Here is a 17,146-nt window from a genome sequence, read left to right on the forward strand (position 1 = left end):
AGTCTATACAGAAGGTACCGTATAGCGTAGTGCTCTAACGCTAGATCTACTATTACTAACGTTTAGAGTCTAATCAAATACAGTACTAACCCTAGTTAGACCTGTATAATTATCATAAAATCTAACGAGTCTTAAAGGTCCAGTTTACCTTTGGGAGCAGTGATTTCAAAAATGTTCAAGATATCACATTTGATGCTTACGTTTCCAGTGATAAATGACACAGAACAATGTTCGTGCGTTTACCTACGATTTAATGGTGGACATCTTTGTGCATATCAACTTCACAATATCAGCAATTTTCAACTTAAACTTCACATGGTACAACCAGGTTATACTCATATCCTTGGCATGACTGTCCTAACTCATTTTAAATACGGAATATAAACTACCACGATTACCCTCAGGGAAGGACCCGGGTAAATTTTTTCCAAATCATCTTTTCATTCTTAGAATTATTTCCTGTAACTTTCAGCACCTATACATATCGTCGGCGACCATCCGAACCGTCGTATATGTCAAAATTCGGTAAATTTTTCGAATTTCAGATTTTGCCGTTTTAAGAAAGCCCAGCACACACTCTTTCTACTCACAAAATTTTGAAGCCGGATTTTGTGTTTTTAACAGAGAAATTTGATATACGTCATTTTGCCTGAACGCGAATTGGCTTAAGGCGTTCATCCGAACCGACGTATCGCTATACGTCGGTTCGGGTGGGCGCGAATCTACGAGTCGCGTTCAGAGAAGGTGTCGTATCGCCAGAACTGGCAGAAGCAGACGATGGAGCGTCAACAGGACCCTCCCCAGGACCGGTGAGTTTTGTAATGTGTAGCTATGAAATCATGCAATTTCAAATAAAATGAACAGACCCAAGCAAGTTCTATCCGTAAGATTGTCACTTGTCAAGATAGATACGCAGATTGTCATGAGTTTTCCAAAATATTTCGTTTTGTTGTTAGGTGTAGTCCCGTGTATAGATAAATATGTGAGTACAAAGGGATACTCTATATAGGGCCTAGTAGGGTTTAGTCTAGAAAAACAACGTTCACAATGTTCTCGTTGAGTTGGCTTTATGTGCTTATGGTCCATATATGGACCTCATACGTAGTGGGTGTGGACAGTGCCAAACTGTTAACACTTCAGGGTGAGTTGTTTGGGAATTACCACAAAACGTACGAGATTACTGAATTAGTGAATACTAGACGAGTCTAACAAGTTAGTCACAGCCAACAATTTAGAGCCGCTAATCGCTGGTTCATCATTGAGTGTAGGGCCCTAGAGTTCTGATGATAGGTTCTATACTTACTTATATATCTGTGGCCGATTGAGCCCCAAGCTTGCAAACAAACACAAAGAAAAACACCCAAATCTGAGTGTAATGTATCTCATGTGAATTTTCCAATTGATGTAAGCCCAGGATCTAGTAGAAGGGCCTAGACACTCTATACTGGCTATAGTAAAAATGAATAATTTTACCAACGTCTGTAAATTTATCTGATACTAGTATTCCTAGGACTCAAGGTGTAGGATTAAATTATGCTGGCCCATAAATACATGTGTGTTGTTCAGAGATCTAGCCAACTGCAAATGCTTTGTACGGTACCGGTACTGACTACGATATGTTTTTATTGCATGCATTTTTATGTCGCTGTGAGTGCCAAGTCTCCATAATATTGAAATCACTGCAATGAAGGTTTTAGTGTGTTAACAGGCCAGAGGGCAGTACTTGAGTAAGCCCCTCCTGTGATATCTAATAGTAATACGCTGATGTTCCACTAATAATTAAAATAGGCTATAGGTGCTCACACATTCTAGAGAGTAGTTTTGCAGTACCATAAGCACAGGGAATCATATAATATGAGTTGAATTGTGCTTTTGCATTTTTATGATCAGTATAAATAGACCACTAGATAGGCTTGAGGTAAAACATTTCTGCTAAAATTAAACATATTTTTTTAATACACTTGTAGTGAATGTGTTTGTTTTTGTTTGTTACAGGTCTTTGTCCTCAGGGAAACCAACAGATGTTGAAGTCCTTGGGTACGAGGAATACCATAGTTGTTGATCAGCTGAAATTCAGAAAGGGCAGCTTCCCACGACTTGGAGTTCGTGTGTCAATGCGATGGCACAGGAAACTGGAAATGAACAGTTACTGCTGTGTATGGGGGAGAGAATTCTGAAAGCAGTAGCGATGATGGAAACACAAGCACCGCAGACGGCAGTGACGAAGATGATACTCCTGATTATGACGATGATGACATTTACCTGGCGAAATTAGGTAAGCTTGAGCGCACACAAATGAATACATACTTGTAGTAAAAAGTATGGACAGTATAAAGTGTGTGTGTTTATTCAATGCCTCTAGGTAACCTCATAACTGTGCTGCAATGTTAGAAGTAGCTTACTCCATACTGCATGAATGCATTTAAGTAGTGCCTGGTATATTAGGTTTTCATGGTGTCAACTCATATACAGCACAACCTGGTATACCGTGTTTTCAAAATAAAGACATGAGCGTGTACTTGTGTAGCCTTAATTCATGTTTATTAGTGTTATGCCTGAAAAAAAAAAAAAAAAACTTTAATGAACAGATTAGACCTTCTATCAGTATCTTTTCTTTTTCTGTGTCACATCTGCTTGTATTTTGTGTTAGTTACTTTTTCCAATTTCATAATGCCCTTGTTTTGCTGCAAAACTGAACATCTATGTGTGTAGCCAGCAAGGCTGAGTTTAAAAAATGTTGACTTGCTGACCTCATTCGGGTGCCCTATAGTAACAAAAGAGTTTGTAAGCCTATTAGCAAATGCTAGTTTTGTGCCTCACTTCCAATGATGTTTTTGTATTTTTCATAAGCACATGCAATTGACTGTGGAAAGAGGATGCATGTACCGCTTGACTGCTTTTGCATTTAATGCAGATCACCAGTCTATCCGATCTCTGCTGATGGGCAAAAATAAAACTCTTGTTTGTGGACATTTACATAGGGCTATCTGAAAAATGTGTTATTAAAAGGTTAATCTTAATTTTTTTTAAAAGTAAATTCAACTTATAAAAAAGTATGATATCAACAGTGAAAAATATATGCACTGTGTATATTTTGTTTTCCTCATTTACAGTTGGCATCAAAAAGGACATCAGCTGCATTCCAGAGATACCAAAGCTAGCATTGAACAGTGAAGGAGCACCGTTAGATCCATCCCAGCAGAATGTCAGCTCTGACCAACTTCTCAATGGTGAGTGTTTGTAAAGCTTTAATCTTGTTCAGAAACCCAAGCAGATATGGTTGAATCAATCTTGTTGGAATACCAATTAGTAATCCAGATTAAATTATGCTATTGCTGTCATAATAGCAAATAAAAAGAATGACAGCAACTATACACAAGCAAAGAATGTAGCATCCTGGCTACCATGTACCAGTATTTTTTGCAGTTGTCAGCGGTGGGTCAAGGAATTCTGTAAATTGGGGGGTGGGGACCACACACACATCTCCAGTTTTTCTCTGTTTATTTTTTGTTATAAAAAAAAGGGCATCTCAAACCCCATGTGTCCTTGCGCAGATCCACCATGGGTTGTAATCTGGATTACAAAGAAATGATAAAGTCAATCTTTCAATAAATATGATTTTTAAAAATGTAATATCTGTGCACCATATGTATTTTCTTTTTCTTTTTGTTTTCTTCATTTCCAGTTGGCATCCCCATGGACATGTACTGCATTCACGAGACCAATACCAGAATTGAACAACGAAGCACCATCAAATCCATCCCAGCAAAATGTCAGCTCTGACCAACTTCTCACTAGTGAGTGTTTGTAAAGCCTTAATCTTGTTGGGAAACCCAACCAGATATTGCTGCATTAATCTTGTTGGAATATCCATTAGTAGTTGAGATTAAATGATGCTATTGCTGTCTTATACACTTTAATAGCAATTAAAAAGGATGACATAAACTACACACAAGCAAAGAATGTAGTATCCTGGCAACGATGTACCAGTGTTTTTTGCAGTTGTCAGGGGTGGGTCCGGGAATTCTGTGAAGTTGGGGGGGGGGGGGGGACCACACGCATGTCCTCCAGTTTTTCTATTCATTTCTTTTGTTTAAAAAAAAGACAAAAATAAAGGGTATCTTACACCTGATGTGCCCCACATGAATCAACCACTGGTTGCAATCTGGATGACATGTTATCCTTCTTGTCATATTGTAACAAATGGCTAACACACAAAGCTGGAGAATGTAGCTTGTCTGGCAATTGTACCTAGACCTTCCAAGCAGAGTGATAATCTATGAGCAATTCTCAAATGAGGATGCATGTACCGTTTGACTGCTTTCGCATTAATGCAGATCACCACTCTGTCTGATCTCTGCTGATGGGCAAAAAAACCCTCTTGTTTGTGGACATTTAAATAAGGCTTTCTGAAAATTGTGGTATTAAAAGGTTAATCTTAATATTAAAAAAAAAAGATAAATTCATTCTTTAAAAAAATCTGATAGAAACAATAAAATAGACATGGGCTATGTATATTTTGTTTTCCTCATTTACAGTTGGCATCGAAAAAGACATCAGCTGCCTTCCTGAGATACCAGCACTAGTATTGAACAATGAAGGAGCACCGTCAGATTCACCCCAGCAGAATGTCAGCTCTGACTAACTTCTCACTGGTGAGTGTTAGTACAGCCTTAACCTTGTTGGGAAACCCAACCAGATATTGCTGAATCAATCTTGTTGGAATATCAATAGTAATCCGGATTAAATGATGCTATTGTTGCCATATAATAGCAAATAAAAAGAATAACATCAACTATACACAAGCATAGAATGTAGCATCCTGGCTACCATGTACCAGTATTTTTTGCAGTTGTCAGGGGTGGGTCCAGGAATTCTACAAATTGGGGGGGGGGGGGACCACATCCTCCAGTTTTTCTCTGTTGATTTTTTTTGTTTTGTTTTAAAAAGGACATCTTAAACCCCATGTGTCCCCGCATGGATCCACCATGGGTTGTAATCTGGATGACATTTTGTCCTTTGAAAGAAATCATAAAGTCAATCTTTCAATAAATATGATTAAAAAAAAATGTAATATCTATGCACCATTTGTATTTTGTTTTTCTTTTTGTTTTCTTCATTTCCAGTTGGCATCACCAAGGACATGGACTGCATTCACGAGATACAAATACAGTGTACCAGAATTGAACAACGAAGCACCATCAGACCCATCCCAGCAAAATGTCAGCTCTGACCAACTTCTCACTGGTGAGTATTTGTAAAGCCTTAATCTTGTTGGAAAACCCAACCAGATATTGCTGCATTAATCTTGTTGGGATATCCATTAGTAATTACGATTAAATGATGCTATTGCTGTCTTATACACTTTAATAGCAATTAAAAAGATGACATAAACTACACACAAGCAAAGAATGTAGCATCCTGGCTACCATGTACCAGTGTTTTTTGCAGTTGTCAGGGGTGGGCCCAGGAATTCTGTGAAAGTTGGGGGGGGGGGGAGGGGGACATGCATGTCCTCCAGTTTTTCTGTTTATTTCTTTTGTTTAAAAAAAAAGACAAAAATAAAGGGTATCTTACACCCGATGTGCCCCACATGAATTAACCACTTGTTGCAATCTGGATGACATGTTATCCTTCTTGTCATATTGTAGCAAACAAGATTAATGATATGGGTAACACACAACTGGAGAATGTAGCTTGTCTGGCAATTGTACCTGGACCTTCCAAGCAGAGTGATAATCTATGAGCAATTCTCAAATGAGGATGCCTGTACCGTTTGACTGCTTTCGCATTAATGCAGATCACCAGTCTGTCCGATCTCTGCTGATGGGCAAAAAAAAACTCTTGTTTGTGGACATTTCCAAAGGGCTATCTGAAAATTGTGCTATTAAAAGGTTAGTCTTAGTCAAAGAAATTATAAAGTCAATCTTTCAATAAATATGACGGAAACAAATGAAATGTTTGTGCACCATGTGTATTTGTTTTTCTTTTTGCTTTCTTCATTTCCAGTTGGCATCACCAAGGACATTGACTGCATTCAAGAGATACCAATGCTAGTATTGAACAATGAAGCACTGTCAGATCCATCCCGCAGAATGTCAGCTCTGACCAACTTCTCACTGGTGAGTGTTTGTAAAGCACTTAATCTAATTGGGAAACCCAGACAGATATTGCTGACTCAATCTTGTTGGATTAAGCATTAGTAATCCGGATTAAATGATGCTATTGCTGTCATATACAATAACAAATAAAAAGAATGACATCAACTATACACAAGCATAGAATGTAGCATCCTGGCTAATATGTACCATTATTTTTTATTTTTTATTTTTTTGCAGTTGTCAGGGGTGGGTCCAGGAATTCTGTAAAGTGTGTGTGTGTGGGGGGGGGGGGGGAGGAACCACACGCACGTCCTCCAGTTTTTTCTGTTGATTTTTTGTTTAAAAAAACAAAAACGATAAGGGCATCTTACACCCCATATGTCCACGAGTTGTAATCTGGATGACATCTTGTCCTTTCAAAGAAATGATAAATTCAGTCTTTAAATAAACATGATAATACAAATGTAATATTTATGCACCATGTGTATCTTGTTTTTCTTTTTGTTTTCTTCATTTCCAGTTGGCATCACCAAGGACATGGACTGCATTCAAGAGATACCAATACACACTCTGTACCAGAATTGAACAATGAAGCACCATCAGATCCATCCCAGCAAAATATCAGCTCTGACCAACTTCTCACTAATTACTAGTATTGCTTGCCTATGGTGCCTACAGTTGTTTGTGCATGCAAAAGCAATTTAGTCTATGTATTCAAATTTTTGATGATTTATCACTCAGCACTATCTCCCCACCACAATTCGCCATGTTATGATTTGTCTATTCTATAGCTATCAAATATTCTATGATATCGTAATAAGCTTTGATATTTCTTTAACAATAAATGTCAACAATAATTGTCATATTTTTTCATGTAAAAGATGTAAATGTAACAGCTTTATTCCTCCTTCCAAATGTGATTTGATTTCTGTAGGACCATTGCGTCAATATTACTGTTATATCGAAATGAAAGTACAATCACAAACATGCACATAATAACAACTCATATCATACTGATTTTTTTAGCCCTAAGACCTGAGTTATCAGAGATTCACTAATATTAGGAGGAAGTTGGCCCTCTGCTTTAAGCCATTTCCATCTAATGAATGTTTCAGAATGTATTTCAATACGTATAAACTGTATTGTGTACAATTTTCTCAGGTTAAAATCGGTTTAACGATTAATTTAGATCAATATTTATTTTACCAAAGACATCTTGATTTGTACATTTAAAAATTTTCGAGGAAATGTAACCATTGTATTAAAGGACATGTTCATTATCAATGAATTTAAATCAATATTTATTTTACAGTACCACAGACATCTTGATCAATCTGTAAATGTAAAAGTTTTTAATGAACTTTGACCATTGTATTTAAAGACATGTTCATTCCTTTTCTTTTCTTTTTGGATGTGAGATATTGATTGATTTTGAAATAAATATTGCTGCATATTGATGCAGCGTTGTCTAGACTCACTTTCTTTGTGTTTTTTTTTTTCTCTCTTCTATGTGCTGGGATCTCATATCATGAGGAAATCATAATATTATGCACACTAAAATGTCAGCATATCAATTGGAAGTGAAATGATATTCATAGTATTACATGTACTTGAATATCATTTAAGTCTGTAGGGGTCTGTAGGACAATACACCTTTATCATTTGTGTGAACAAGTACAATCCATGTTTGTGTGTGTAGATGTTTCTGTGTAGAAAATTAATTTGCATCTGTTTCAGAGTCCTGAACGTATATTTTATATATAATATATACAAAAACAATAATGTGAGACAGACGTGTGGCTAAGTAAATTTTTTGCTTGTTATTTCTGATGAGCAAGCTGATAATTGAGTTTAACCCAACAGAATGATCATGAATTATGTCTGCCATGCATGTGGTCTGGTTTAAAGCTGTAAAAGAAAATCTTTATTCATGGGTTCAAATGTACAGTATCCATCATGGCAGCTTAGAAAGAATGAAAGTTAGGTCATTACAGTCATGATTGCGACATGAATTATCACAAAGAATAGCAAGGCTTGGATGTGTGATTTTGGTTTTTGTTTGTAGTATTGGAGAGTAGGAGAGAGGGTTAAAGCGTGGCAACGGAAAGAGAAGAAGTGGAGGAGAGCAATGAGAAGATGAAATGAGAGGAAAAAGAAGAGGCAGGCTGCAATGAAAAAGCAATAATTTCATAAGCTCCACCTCTTGCACAATACATGTATAACCACTTTTTGCCTGATACAAATTAGATACAAACTGATCAAAGATGTGTCCTAAACATGGAGTGGGTTTTTTGATTGTTTGTTTGTTTGTTGGTTTGTTTTTTACATCAAAGGAACACTCGTCTGATTCCTGAAGCGTAATTCATGGGAAAAAACAAACAAACAAACAATCTGCAGAGGAACCTCCCCATTCCCCCACCAGTGTTTCATCATGCATGTCAAAACTAGACCTTGGACGTATTTGTACTACATCTTATGAAATTATGACACTGCATAGTTGCATTCACACAAAAATATGCACGAAATCACTCGTTTTATAGATAAATACCAAGTAACTATGCATACCGCATAGACGCGCGTGTTATAAGAATAGGATACGACGGTTCGGAGGTCGCACTCTCGGTACGCGCGTTCAGCAAACTGACGTATCACCCCGATACGTCAGTTCGGATGACCGCGCGTACTGAGAGTGCGATCTCCGAACCGTCGTATACCTGTTTTTCGACTCTTCCTGTGCGGAGGCCTTTCTTTTTGTGAACGTAGCATTAGTTTTATTCATAAATGATTTTAGATACATATATTATACGAATCGTCTGGAATTTGCCTTTCTTTTCATATAAAAAGATCGGGAATAAAAGCAAGAAATTTCTTCACACTAGACTTCAAAAGACCCCCAAACTTCAAACGCGTTTTTCTCGAAAACGTGTTCTCGCACACCGCTGACAGATACGACGGTTCGGATGGTCGCCGACGATATGCGCAACATGGAATTACCATCATGTGCGTACCATGATACTCACTGCATCCAACAGTCGAGTACTTCCGGCCCCCCCTGGCCATTGAGTAATAGAGTCCCTGCATTGAACAGGCGAACAGTATTACTTAGACCAGCGAGTACAGGCTATATCGAATATACATATAACCCCCCCTTGCCATTAAATGCAATAGAGTTCCCTGCATGAAAAACAGGCGAACAACATCACGACCAGTGAGTACAGGTTATAACGCGTTCGAACCCCCCCTGGCCTTAAAAATGCACTAACGTTCCCTGCCTTTAATAAACACAAGCGAACAGAAATACGACCAGCGAGTACAGGTTATCCGCCATCAGGACTTAACTGCCTGGTAAACCACTTGGTGCTGTAAAGAAACAATGGCCAATTAGAATAATCAAATCATGTTTCCAAAAGTCAACCTTCCCATGAGGCAATCTACTGTGGTGTGCCACAAATGCAAATAATGCGAAGGGGCGAAAAAATGACAATTTTCCGCCCAAAACGAATTGGAAAATCATAAATATGTATCATATATACGTGAATATGTATATATTTTTTCAAGGACACGAACTTGTACTCAGAGTCATCCTGATTTGCTATAGGACAACCCCGGAGTCGGAACCGCCACCAGCCCCACCCTTGTAAAAAAATACCATGGTTTGACTATGAGGCATAACCATGGTTTTACATTGGATCCATCCATGGTTTAACCATAGTGCAATATGGTTTGATTATGGTCAAACCATGGTGCACTAATGTTTAACCATAGTTTAACAATAGTTAAACAATAGTGCACTATGGTTAAACCATGGTATCTACGGTTAAACCATAGGTTTAGCATGGGTTAACCATGGTAACCATGGTTTAAAGGTGGTAAATTGGAACGCACTTACCATGACATTACTGTGGTATTACCATGGTCACTACTGTGGTTCTACAGTACCAAAACCATGGCTAAGAAAAAGTAAAACCATGGTTAAGGAAGTGTGAAACCATGGTTAGGAAATGGTGAAACTATGGTTAGGAAAAGATGAAACCATGGCAAACTTATGGTTTAACCATAGTGCAATATGGTTTAATTATGGTCAAACCATGGTGCACTAGTGTTTAACCATAGTTTAACCATAGTTAAACAATGGTGCACTATGGTTAAACCATGGTAGCCATGGTTAAACCATAGGTTTAGCATAAGTTAACCATGGTAACCATGGTTTAAAGGTGGTAAATTGGAACGCACTTACCATGACATTACTGTGGTATTACCATGGTCACTACTGTGTTTCTACCAAGCCAAAACCATGGTTAAGAAAAAGTGAAACCATGGTAAAGGAAGTGTAAAACCATGGTTAGGAAATGGTGAAACCACGGTTAGGAAATGGTGAAACTACGGTTAGGAAAAGATGAAACCATGATAAACTCATGGTTTAACCATAGGGCAATATGGTTTAATTATGGTCAAACCATGGTGCACTAGTGTTTAACCATAGTTAAACAATGGTGCACTATTGTTAAACCATGGTAGCCATGGTTAAACCATAGGTTTAGCATAAGTTAACCATGGTAACCATGGTTTAAAGGTGGTAAATTGGAACGCACTTACCATGACATTACTGTGGTTTTACCATGGTCACTAACTTGTGTTTCTACCGTGCCCAAACCATGGTTACGAAGAAGTGAAACCATGGTTAAGGAAGTGTAAAACCATGGTTAGGTAAAGGTGAAAGTTTGGTTAGGAAAAGATGAAAACATGGTTTTACAGCTGCCAAACCACAGAATTACAACCCAAATCACGATACAACCATGATCCATTGTACATACATGTAGTAATCCCACTATTTAACCACAGTGCAATATTGTAGAAAAATGTATTTTTAACTACAGTTGTATTTCACAAGTACTTTGAGAAACCATGGGGAAAATTGGTAGGAGAAATATATTTTTCCACAATTGCTTTGCTATTTGATGAATAATGATCAATAAATAGCACAGTAGAGTCTTCACATAAAGTGATGAAATAAAAATATTTTCAGTAAATTACCTGGAGCAGAATAATAATTCTTACAATTCCTATACATATGTATTGTGATACAGTACATTTGTAAACATGTATATGAACCTGGACTCTGAAACAGGAGAAAACCAATTCTCTATTACATGTATTTTCCTTCTAGCTATAGTCTAAAAAATATGTACAGCTGTATTTAAAAACTGACTTCCATGTGTGTGTTGGTGGATGGGTGCAGATTGTAAGTGTTAATTGATTCACTGTTTAATAAAAGAAGCTATATGTAGCAAGGAGTACATGTAGGTCGATGCTCTTACCAGCATTGACTTTCACACAGCCAAAGCTCTCCCCAAAACATACATGTATATCGAATACACTATGGCCAAATTGAGGAAACCAATAAGTCCCAATTTTTATGGCCTAGTCATGTGTATTCCTCTGAACATGCAGAAGTCAAACATTGCCCAATTTGATGCGCTTTTTCAGTCAAAACTGACTGACTGGAGTTGACTGTACTGTCATTAGCATTTAAAGGCACATAGACCCGGTGGTTTGCTTGCGTACACGGTGCACGGCACAAGCTTCCTTGAGAGACCTATGCTATCGACTCCTCTTTATCGTTAGCATACACGGCGCACGGCACAAGCTTCCTTGAGAGATCTATGCTATCGACTCCTCTTTATCGTTAGCGCTTACGCTTTGACCCATTTCCATGAGTCCGAAGAAGTCCAATCCACTGCTGATGATGACAGCTTTAATATTTTTTTCTCTGAAGTCAAACAAAGAAGCATGCACCCTGGCATTCAAATTCTACGGACTGTCTGACACCCAGAGAAGACAATGAAGGCAACATTACCTAGCAACACCTACGCGCTTTACCGTTGACGACAGCTCAATTTCGGCAGTCTTTGTATCAATGCTAATGGTGATCGGCACTCTCATCCAAAAGCGCTGCAGCAACTACCGGGTCTAGGCACCTTTAGAATAAGAAAGTACAGTCAATTATGATTATACAATCAAAAGTTATTTTTCAGCAGCTGGGTGTGAGAATTCAAAGTATCATACAAATATCACATTATTTCCAGTTGCAAAACTGTAGGTTTATGTAAACAAATCAATGAAGAAAATGTACTCTTACTGAACCTCAGTCAACAAATAAGACATAAGAATGCACATTTGCTCACTTTGCTGTTACGATTGAAAAGTAGCTTTTTATTGCTTCATGAGCAGCATCTTGACTGTACGTAGGTATGGCTTATTGCCAGTCACATGATTTACAACTATAAGAATATCACCTGCAAAGAATTAGTTGGATAATTAAATACAGTGTACATATATTAGTGCATGTTTGATGTACATGATCATTAGTAGCTTTGTAGATAATGCAAATTTGGACTTAAGTGACACCAGGAGCACTGGACAACAGAACAAAACAGCATTAAAAAAAAAAAAAAATTATCTAGCAACCAACAGTCCTGACATGAGAGCATACATGCACACTTCACATGCTTTGAAAACTGTCCTTGTACTTCTACTGTCCAAGACTATCCAGCGGTAAGCTTTGGTGCAACTTCTGGATGAGGCTTCGCAGGAACTAGGTCTTGATATAGCTTGGTTAGTGTGCCCTTTGTCGTTGTGGAGCCTTGAGATGTCCTTCTTTTGCAACCGTGAGCCGTGAGAATTTTCTTGGGGAAGATCACTCCTGCAACGAACTGAGAATTTATTCATTACGCTATTATTTTTTTTAAATAATAAAAACATGTAGTACGTGTTAAACTCTACTTCAAATACTCAACACACAAAATTCTTGCACAGAATAGTTACCTTGCAAAAAAAACATAAGAATGGGATTAGATTGATGGGGTACACCTAGCCATCATTTCATCACTGTAATGTGCTGGAGAGATACTTTTTAAAATACAGTGTACTTTTACAATCATTTTAACCCCTAAGTGCCACATACAGGTGAAGCCATTACGTTCAACATTCCATATCATGTATTGTGCACAAATTGCCTAGAGTAATTTGATGTTTTTCAAAAATTGATCACATTCTATTTTAAGCAGGTTGCCAATATTTTAGGATGCTGCATAGCATGCTGCTGGTATTTGAGGATGTTGCACAAGAATTTGCGTATGCTGCAGCGTAATGCTCAAATTCCTCATGAACTACACTAATAATGGGTTGAAAAAAAGAAAGAAACAAAGAAAGAAAGAAAGAGGAGTATCTTACCCTTGATGACATGGAAATGCGGGAGAAAGTATGACATCAGTAGATGGACTTCTCTGCACCAGAATTCAGCCAGGAGGATGCCATACACGTATCAGCACTGCATGTACTTGTACCCATGAAAGGAGCTAGCTAGGGGACAGCCTGATCGATGGTCATGGGTGGACTTCAAGTCTTCTATGGAGAAACCTTCTCATGTCAGCCACTGGCACAATCAATCATTGATTCTGATGAGGAAAAAAAAAAGATAACACAACATAACGATAATAGTGATGATTGAGAGAAGTGAAATAAGATTAGGCAGAAAAATCACACAGGAAAATGATGTAACATACAAAATACAGCATTGGATGATTTAAAGTTTGGTGCTTGTGCTAGCTCCCAAATGACTGCTGGAATAAAAGACTCCCAAATATTCTACAATGTCGCATAGCATGCTGCTGGTTTTTGAGGATGTTGCACAAGAATTTGGGTATGTTACAGCGATATGCTCAAATTCCTAATGAACCATACTGGGTTGAAATAAAGAAACAAAGAAAAAGGAATACCTTCTCCTTGATGACATGGTCAAATGGGAAAAAACATGACATCAGATGATCCACTTCTTTGCACCAGAATTCAGCCAGGAGGATGCCATGTACACATATTGATGTAAAATCAGCGCTGCATGTGTATCATGTACTTGTACCCATGAAAGGAGCAAGCTAGTGGACAGCACGATCAATGGTCATGGATGGACCTCAAGTCTTCTATGGACTGCAAGTCTTCTATGGAAACACCTTCTCACATCAGCCACTTGCACAGTCAATCTTTGATTCTGATGAGGAAAAAAAAAACACACGACATAACAATACACCTATTAATGATTGAGAGAAGAAAAATAAGGTTTGCCAGAAAAATCACACAACAATCCGTTAGGTGAATGATATACTGGTATAACATACAAATTACAAAATACAGCATCCTTTGCCATTGGGGGATTTCAAGATCAGTGCTAGTGCTAGCTCCCAAATGACTGACTTAAACTGAGCTCCAACACCGACGGCCGGATTAACTAAGCGATACTTATCAAAGTTATTGATCCCCAGCAATAGGTGTTGGAATCGCAGCATCGCAAGGTCCGTGAGAATCGCACGACGAAAAGTGATGGCGCATGATTACACTCGAATATTAAAAGATGCAGGACTGCTTACTTTTTAGACACAAAGTGAGGAAGACAGACTAAAATGCCCCAAATTTCAACCATTCTTCAAAACACAACTTAATATTTAATTTCATGCTTCCAGGCTCAGATTTATGAAGCCACATGCTCGTGTAGGGCCTACGTTTCGTGGCGTGGGTGACCATTGCATTAGCATAAAATGTACATGCTACAGGCCTAACTCTTACACTACGAAATGGCGGAGCTAGGTTCAGCAGACGACATTCTTTGATTTCAACACCAAGCCCAGCACTTGACCGAAAGATTGGTCTGTATCTCGTCGACGGGGATATGTTCCACAGAGCAGAGACTGCATCTGGCTTTACGGATCCCCTCCTATAGACATAGTCCGGAGGTAGAGAGCCATAAGTAACGTCAAAAAAAAATAAAATAAAATAAAAGACTCCTCCTTCGGACAGACGAATCTTTCACAAGTGCCCAGCACCAGCAACCAGAAATTTATGACATATTTTTGAGGTCATCCTACCAGCACCTACAGACTTCAAGTTCACTTCAGTTTTATCGCCAGTGCCAGTGGCTGCCAGTGCTTAAGTTAGTGCTGAGACACAATCAAAGAGTATAGAAGCTAAGAGGGCGTACTCTCGCGACTTCGCACGCAAACGGGTGTAGTACGGCATGGAGCGGGAGCCCAACATGGAGCCCAATGGCAGCCAATTTAGTAATAATACCGCAAGCTTCTTAAACACGTGAGCCTATGGAGCAAACCCTACCTTCCTTTCATTTTCTTCATTTTAAAAGGAAGCACACAGCGGTAGAATTGCATTTCAGACCTCAAAATATCACAAAAAGTATATTTTCTGTCGATATGTAAAAAAAAAAAAAATTGAAGTAATGTAATTACTTTTTTATCAGTAGTCCCTCAGCAAGTTTGTGTTTGAGCTGACAAACGCCACCTATCTCATTTCTCTCTCCCTCCCGAAACATAGTTTGGTCTACCTACTTCAGCTCAAACTTTGTGGGCCTGCAGATTGCGATTGGAAAGTAAATGACATTTTTTTCAAATACATTTCACGGTTAGACAGGAATGATATTTCTTTACGACAAAACAAGATTCTAAGTACATACATCGGTACATATCTTCCCCTGTATGCCCCCTAAAAAGGGGAAAAATGAAAGGGAGACAGAAATACGAGGACCCAGTGATACGGCACTGATATCATGATCGCGTAATATACAGTACGCCCTCTAATCAATCTATCGGTCTGTTGCTTTCAATGGCGGAATGGCGTCCGTATTTCGCCCATGAGCGTACTAGTTCGCAGGAGTAAGCCCTTGTGTCTTAGCGTAGCTTCTACTGATTATCTTGATTCACTGGAGCAGTTACCACTAGAAGTCCTAACAGAGTTAGCAGAAAATAGTGTTGTTGATGTAGCTTGCACCGAACTTGATATCACCACCCAATATGAGGTAGGCCTATGCCTACTAACATTGTTAGGGATTACGCCTAACTGTTAGAACTACCGACTACCGTCTTGTTAGCCCGACCAGACGCTGTTAGAGTACGCTGTGCGAATAAATTATAGCCTGTCGCTACTAGTAGGGTTGGGGGTACCACGTATCGTCACCCTAAAGATCTGTAGCTTGTTTATTCTAAAAATATAACACAAATCCGCCTAATTCTTACCTCAAATATGCCATAAATACTGCAGTTTTGAATGTCGTGACCGTCTCGTTGATTATGAATCTCCGTTTTAAAATAGCGCAATTTTAGCGTGTGCGTTTTGTTTTCTTCGCGCAGCTAAAAAGGGAACCTTGCGATCGGCACCCCTAACCTCCATAGGTATACACCTGAATTTCACAGCATACAGTAGGTAATACACGTGAATTTCACAGGCCATAGGTAACACGTTAATACACGTGAATTTCACAGCCATGCGTCGTTACTGAGCGGATGTGTAATTTTTAGCTTGGCTTGTTTGAGTTTGATTTTCGTTTCTTCGTTTTTATTGTTTTTATAGCTCACGACACTTAATCCCGCGCGTACCTTTTCGTTCTATACGCAAACAGCCATGATACGCAGGGTGCTGATGGGAAGGTGCCCTGCCGATAGGTGGTGCCCCAACCATACTAGATCTACACTGTCTATACAGCGACTGGGTTGTGTATATAGAATCTAGTTACCGTAGATAACTTGTAGAATTTACGTGACACAGTAACACTAACAGTTCAGTACATATACAGTAGCTGAGTTAGAACAACTCATTCCAAACTCTTGAGCTCTCATGTCATACTCTCACACTCACTGACACAGTCACACTTTCAGATACAGAACAGTCTACTGGACTGGTTATCCCCACTTGATACGATCATGCGAAATTTGCACAGCAGGGGCCCCGGGTCGGTCGGGACAATTCAATGCAAATCTCGCTGGTATCAGTGGTAATTATTTTAGCTAAGATTAGGTCTACTAATAATGTATTAAAAGTTACGTTGACCAACCTTCCTCGAAGAATCCCAAAGGAGCAGTTCCTCTTTTTCTTAGGGGCCGTTTGCTAGCCATTTCTGAAAATATCAGATGGTTCGTACGTCGAGATGTTTGACTCCGGTCACAGATCATCACGAAAGAGCGTTTGAAATGATGAACAGCAAATCA

The 17,146-nt window shown here is 38.6% G+C and overlaps 1 protein-coding gene and 1 long non-coding RNA gene across 3 annotated transcripts; one reads left to right on the top strand and one right to left on the bottom strand.

Annotated features, from left to right (window-relative positions):
- Positions 1–254: 254 nt before the first annotated feature.
- Positions 255–7,365, top strand: LOC140238959 (uncharacterized). Of its 2 annotated transcripts, XM_072318854.1 has the most exons (8): positions 255–809; positions 1,996–2,275; positions 3,114–3,230; positions 3,686–3,797; positions 4,539–4,655; positions 5,127–5,247; positions 6,010–6,122; positions 6,622–7,365. In XM_072318854.1, exons 5-8 carry the CDS (start codon positions 4,596–4,598, stop codon positions 6,691–6,693), a joined length of 366 nt encoding a protein of 121 aa, XP_072174955.1. In that variant the 5' UTR covers positions 255–809; positions 1,996–2,275; positions 3,114–3,230; positions 3,686–3,797; positions 4,539–4,595; the 3' UTR covers positions 6,694–7,365. The 2 variants fall into 2 exon arrangements, with proteins under 2 accessions (XP_072174955.1, XP_072174954.1); XM_072318853.1 differs by lacking the exon at positions 255–809 and having other exon boundaries at positions 1,325–2,275.
- Positions 7,366–12,299: 4,934 nt separating this feature from the next.
- Positions 12,300–17,146, bottom strand: LOC140239019 (uncharacterized). The gene is made up of 4 exons (XR_011901944.1): positions 16,993–17,146; positions 13,880–14,148; positions 13,335–13,558; positions 12,300–12,814 (listed from the first exon to the last, which is right to left on the bottom strand). It is a non-coding gene; the product is annotated as an uncharacterized lncRNA (long non-coding RNA).

The sequence above is a fragment of the Diadema setosum genome, chromosome 15 (genome assembly GCF_964275005.1).
Source record: "Diadema setosum chromosome 15, eeDiaSeto1, whole genome shotgun sequence".
Classification (NCBI taxonomy): Eukaryota; Metazoa; Echinodermata; class Echinoidea; order Diadematoida; family Diadematidae; genus Diadema; species Diadema setosum.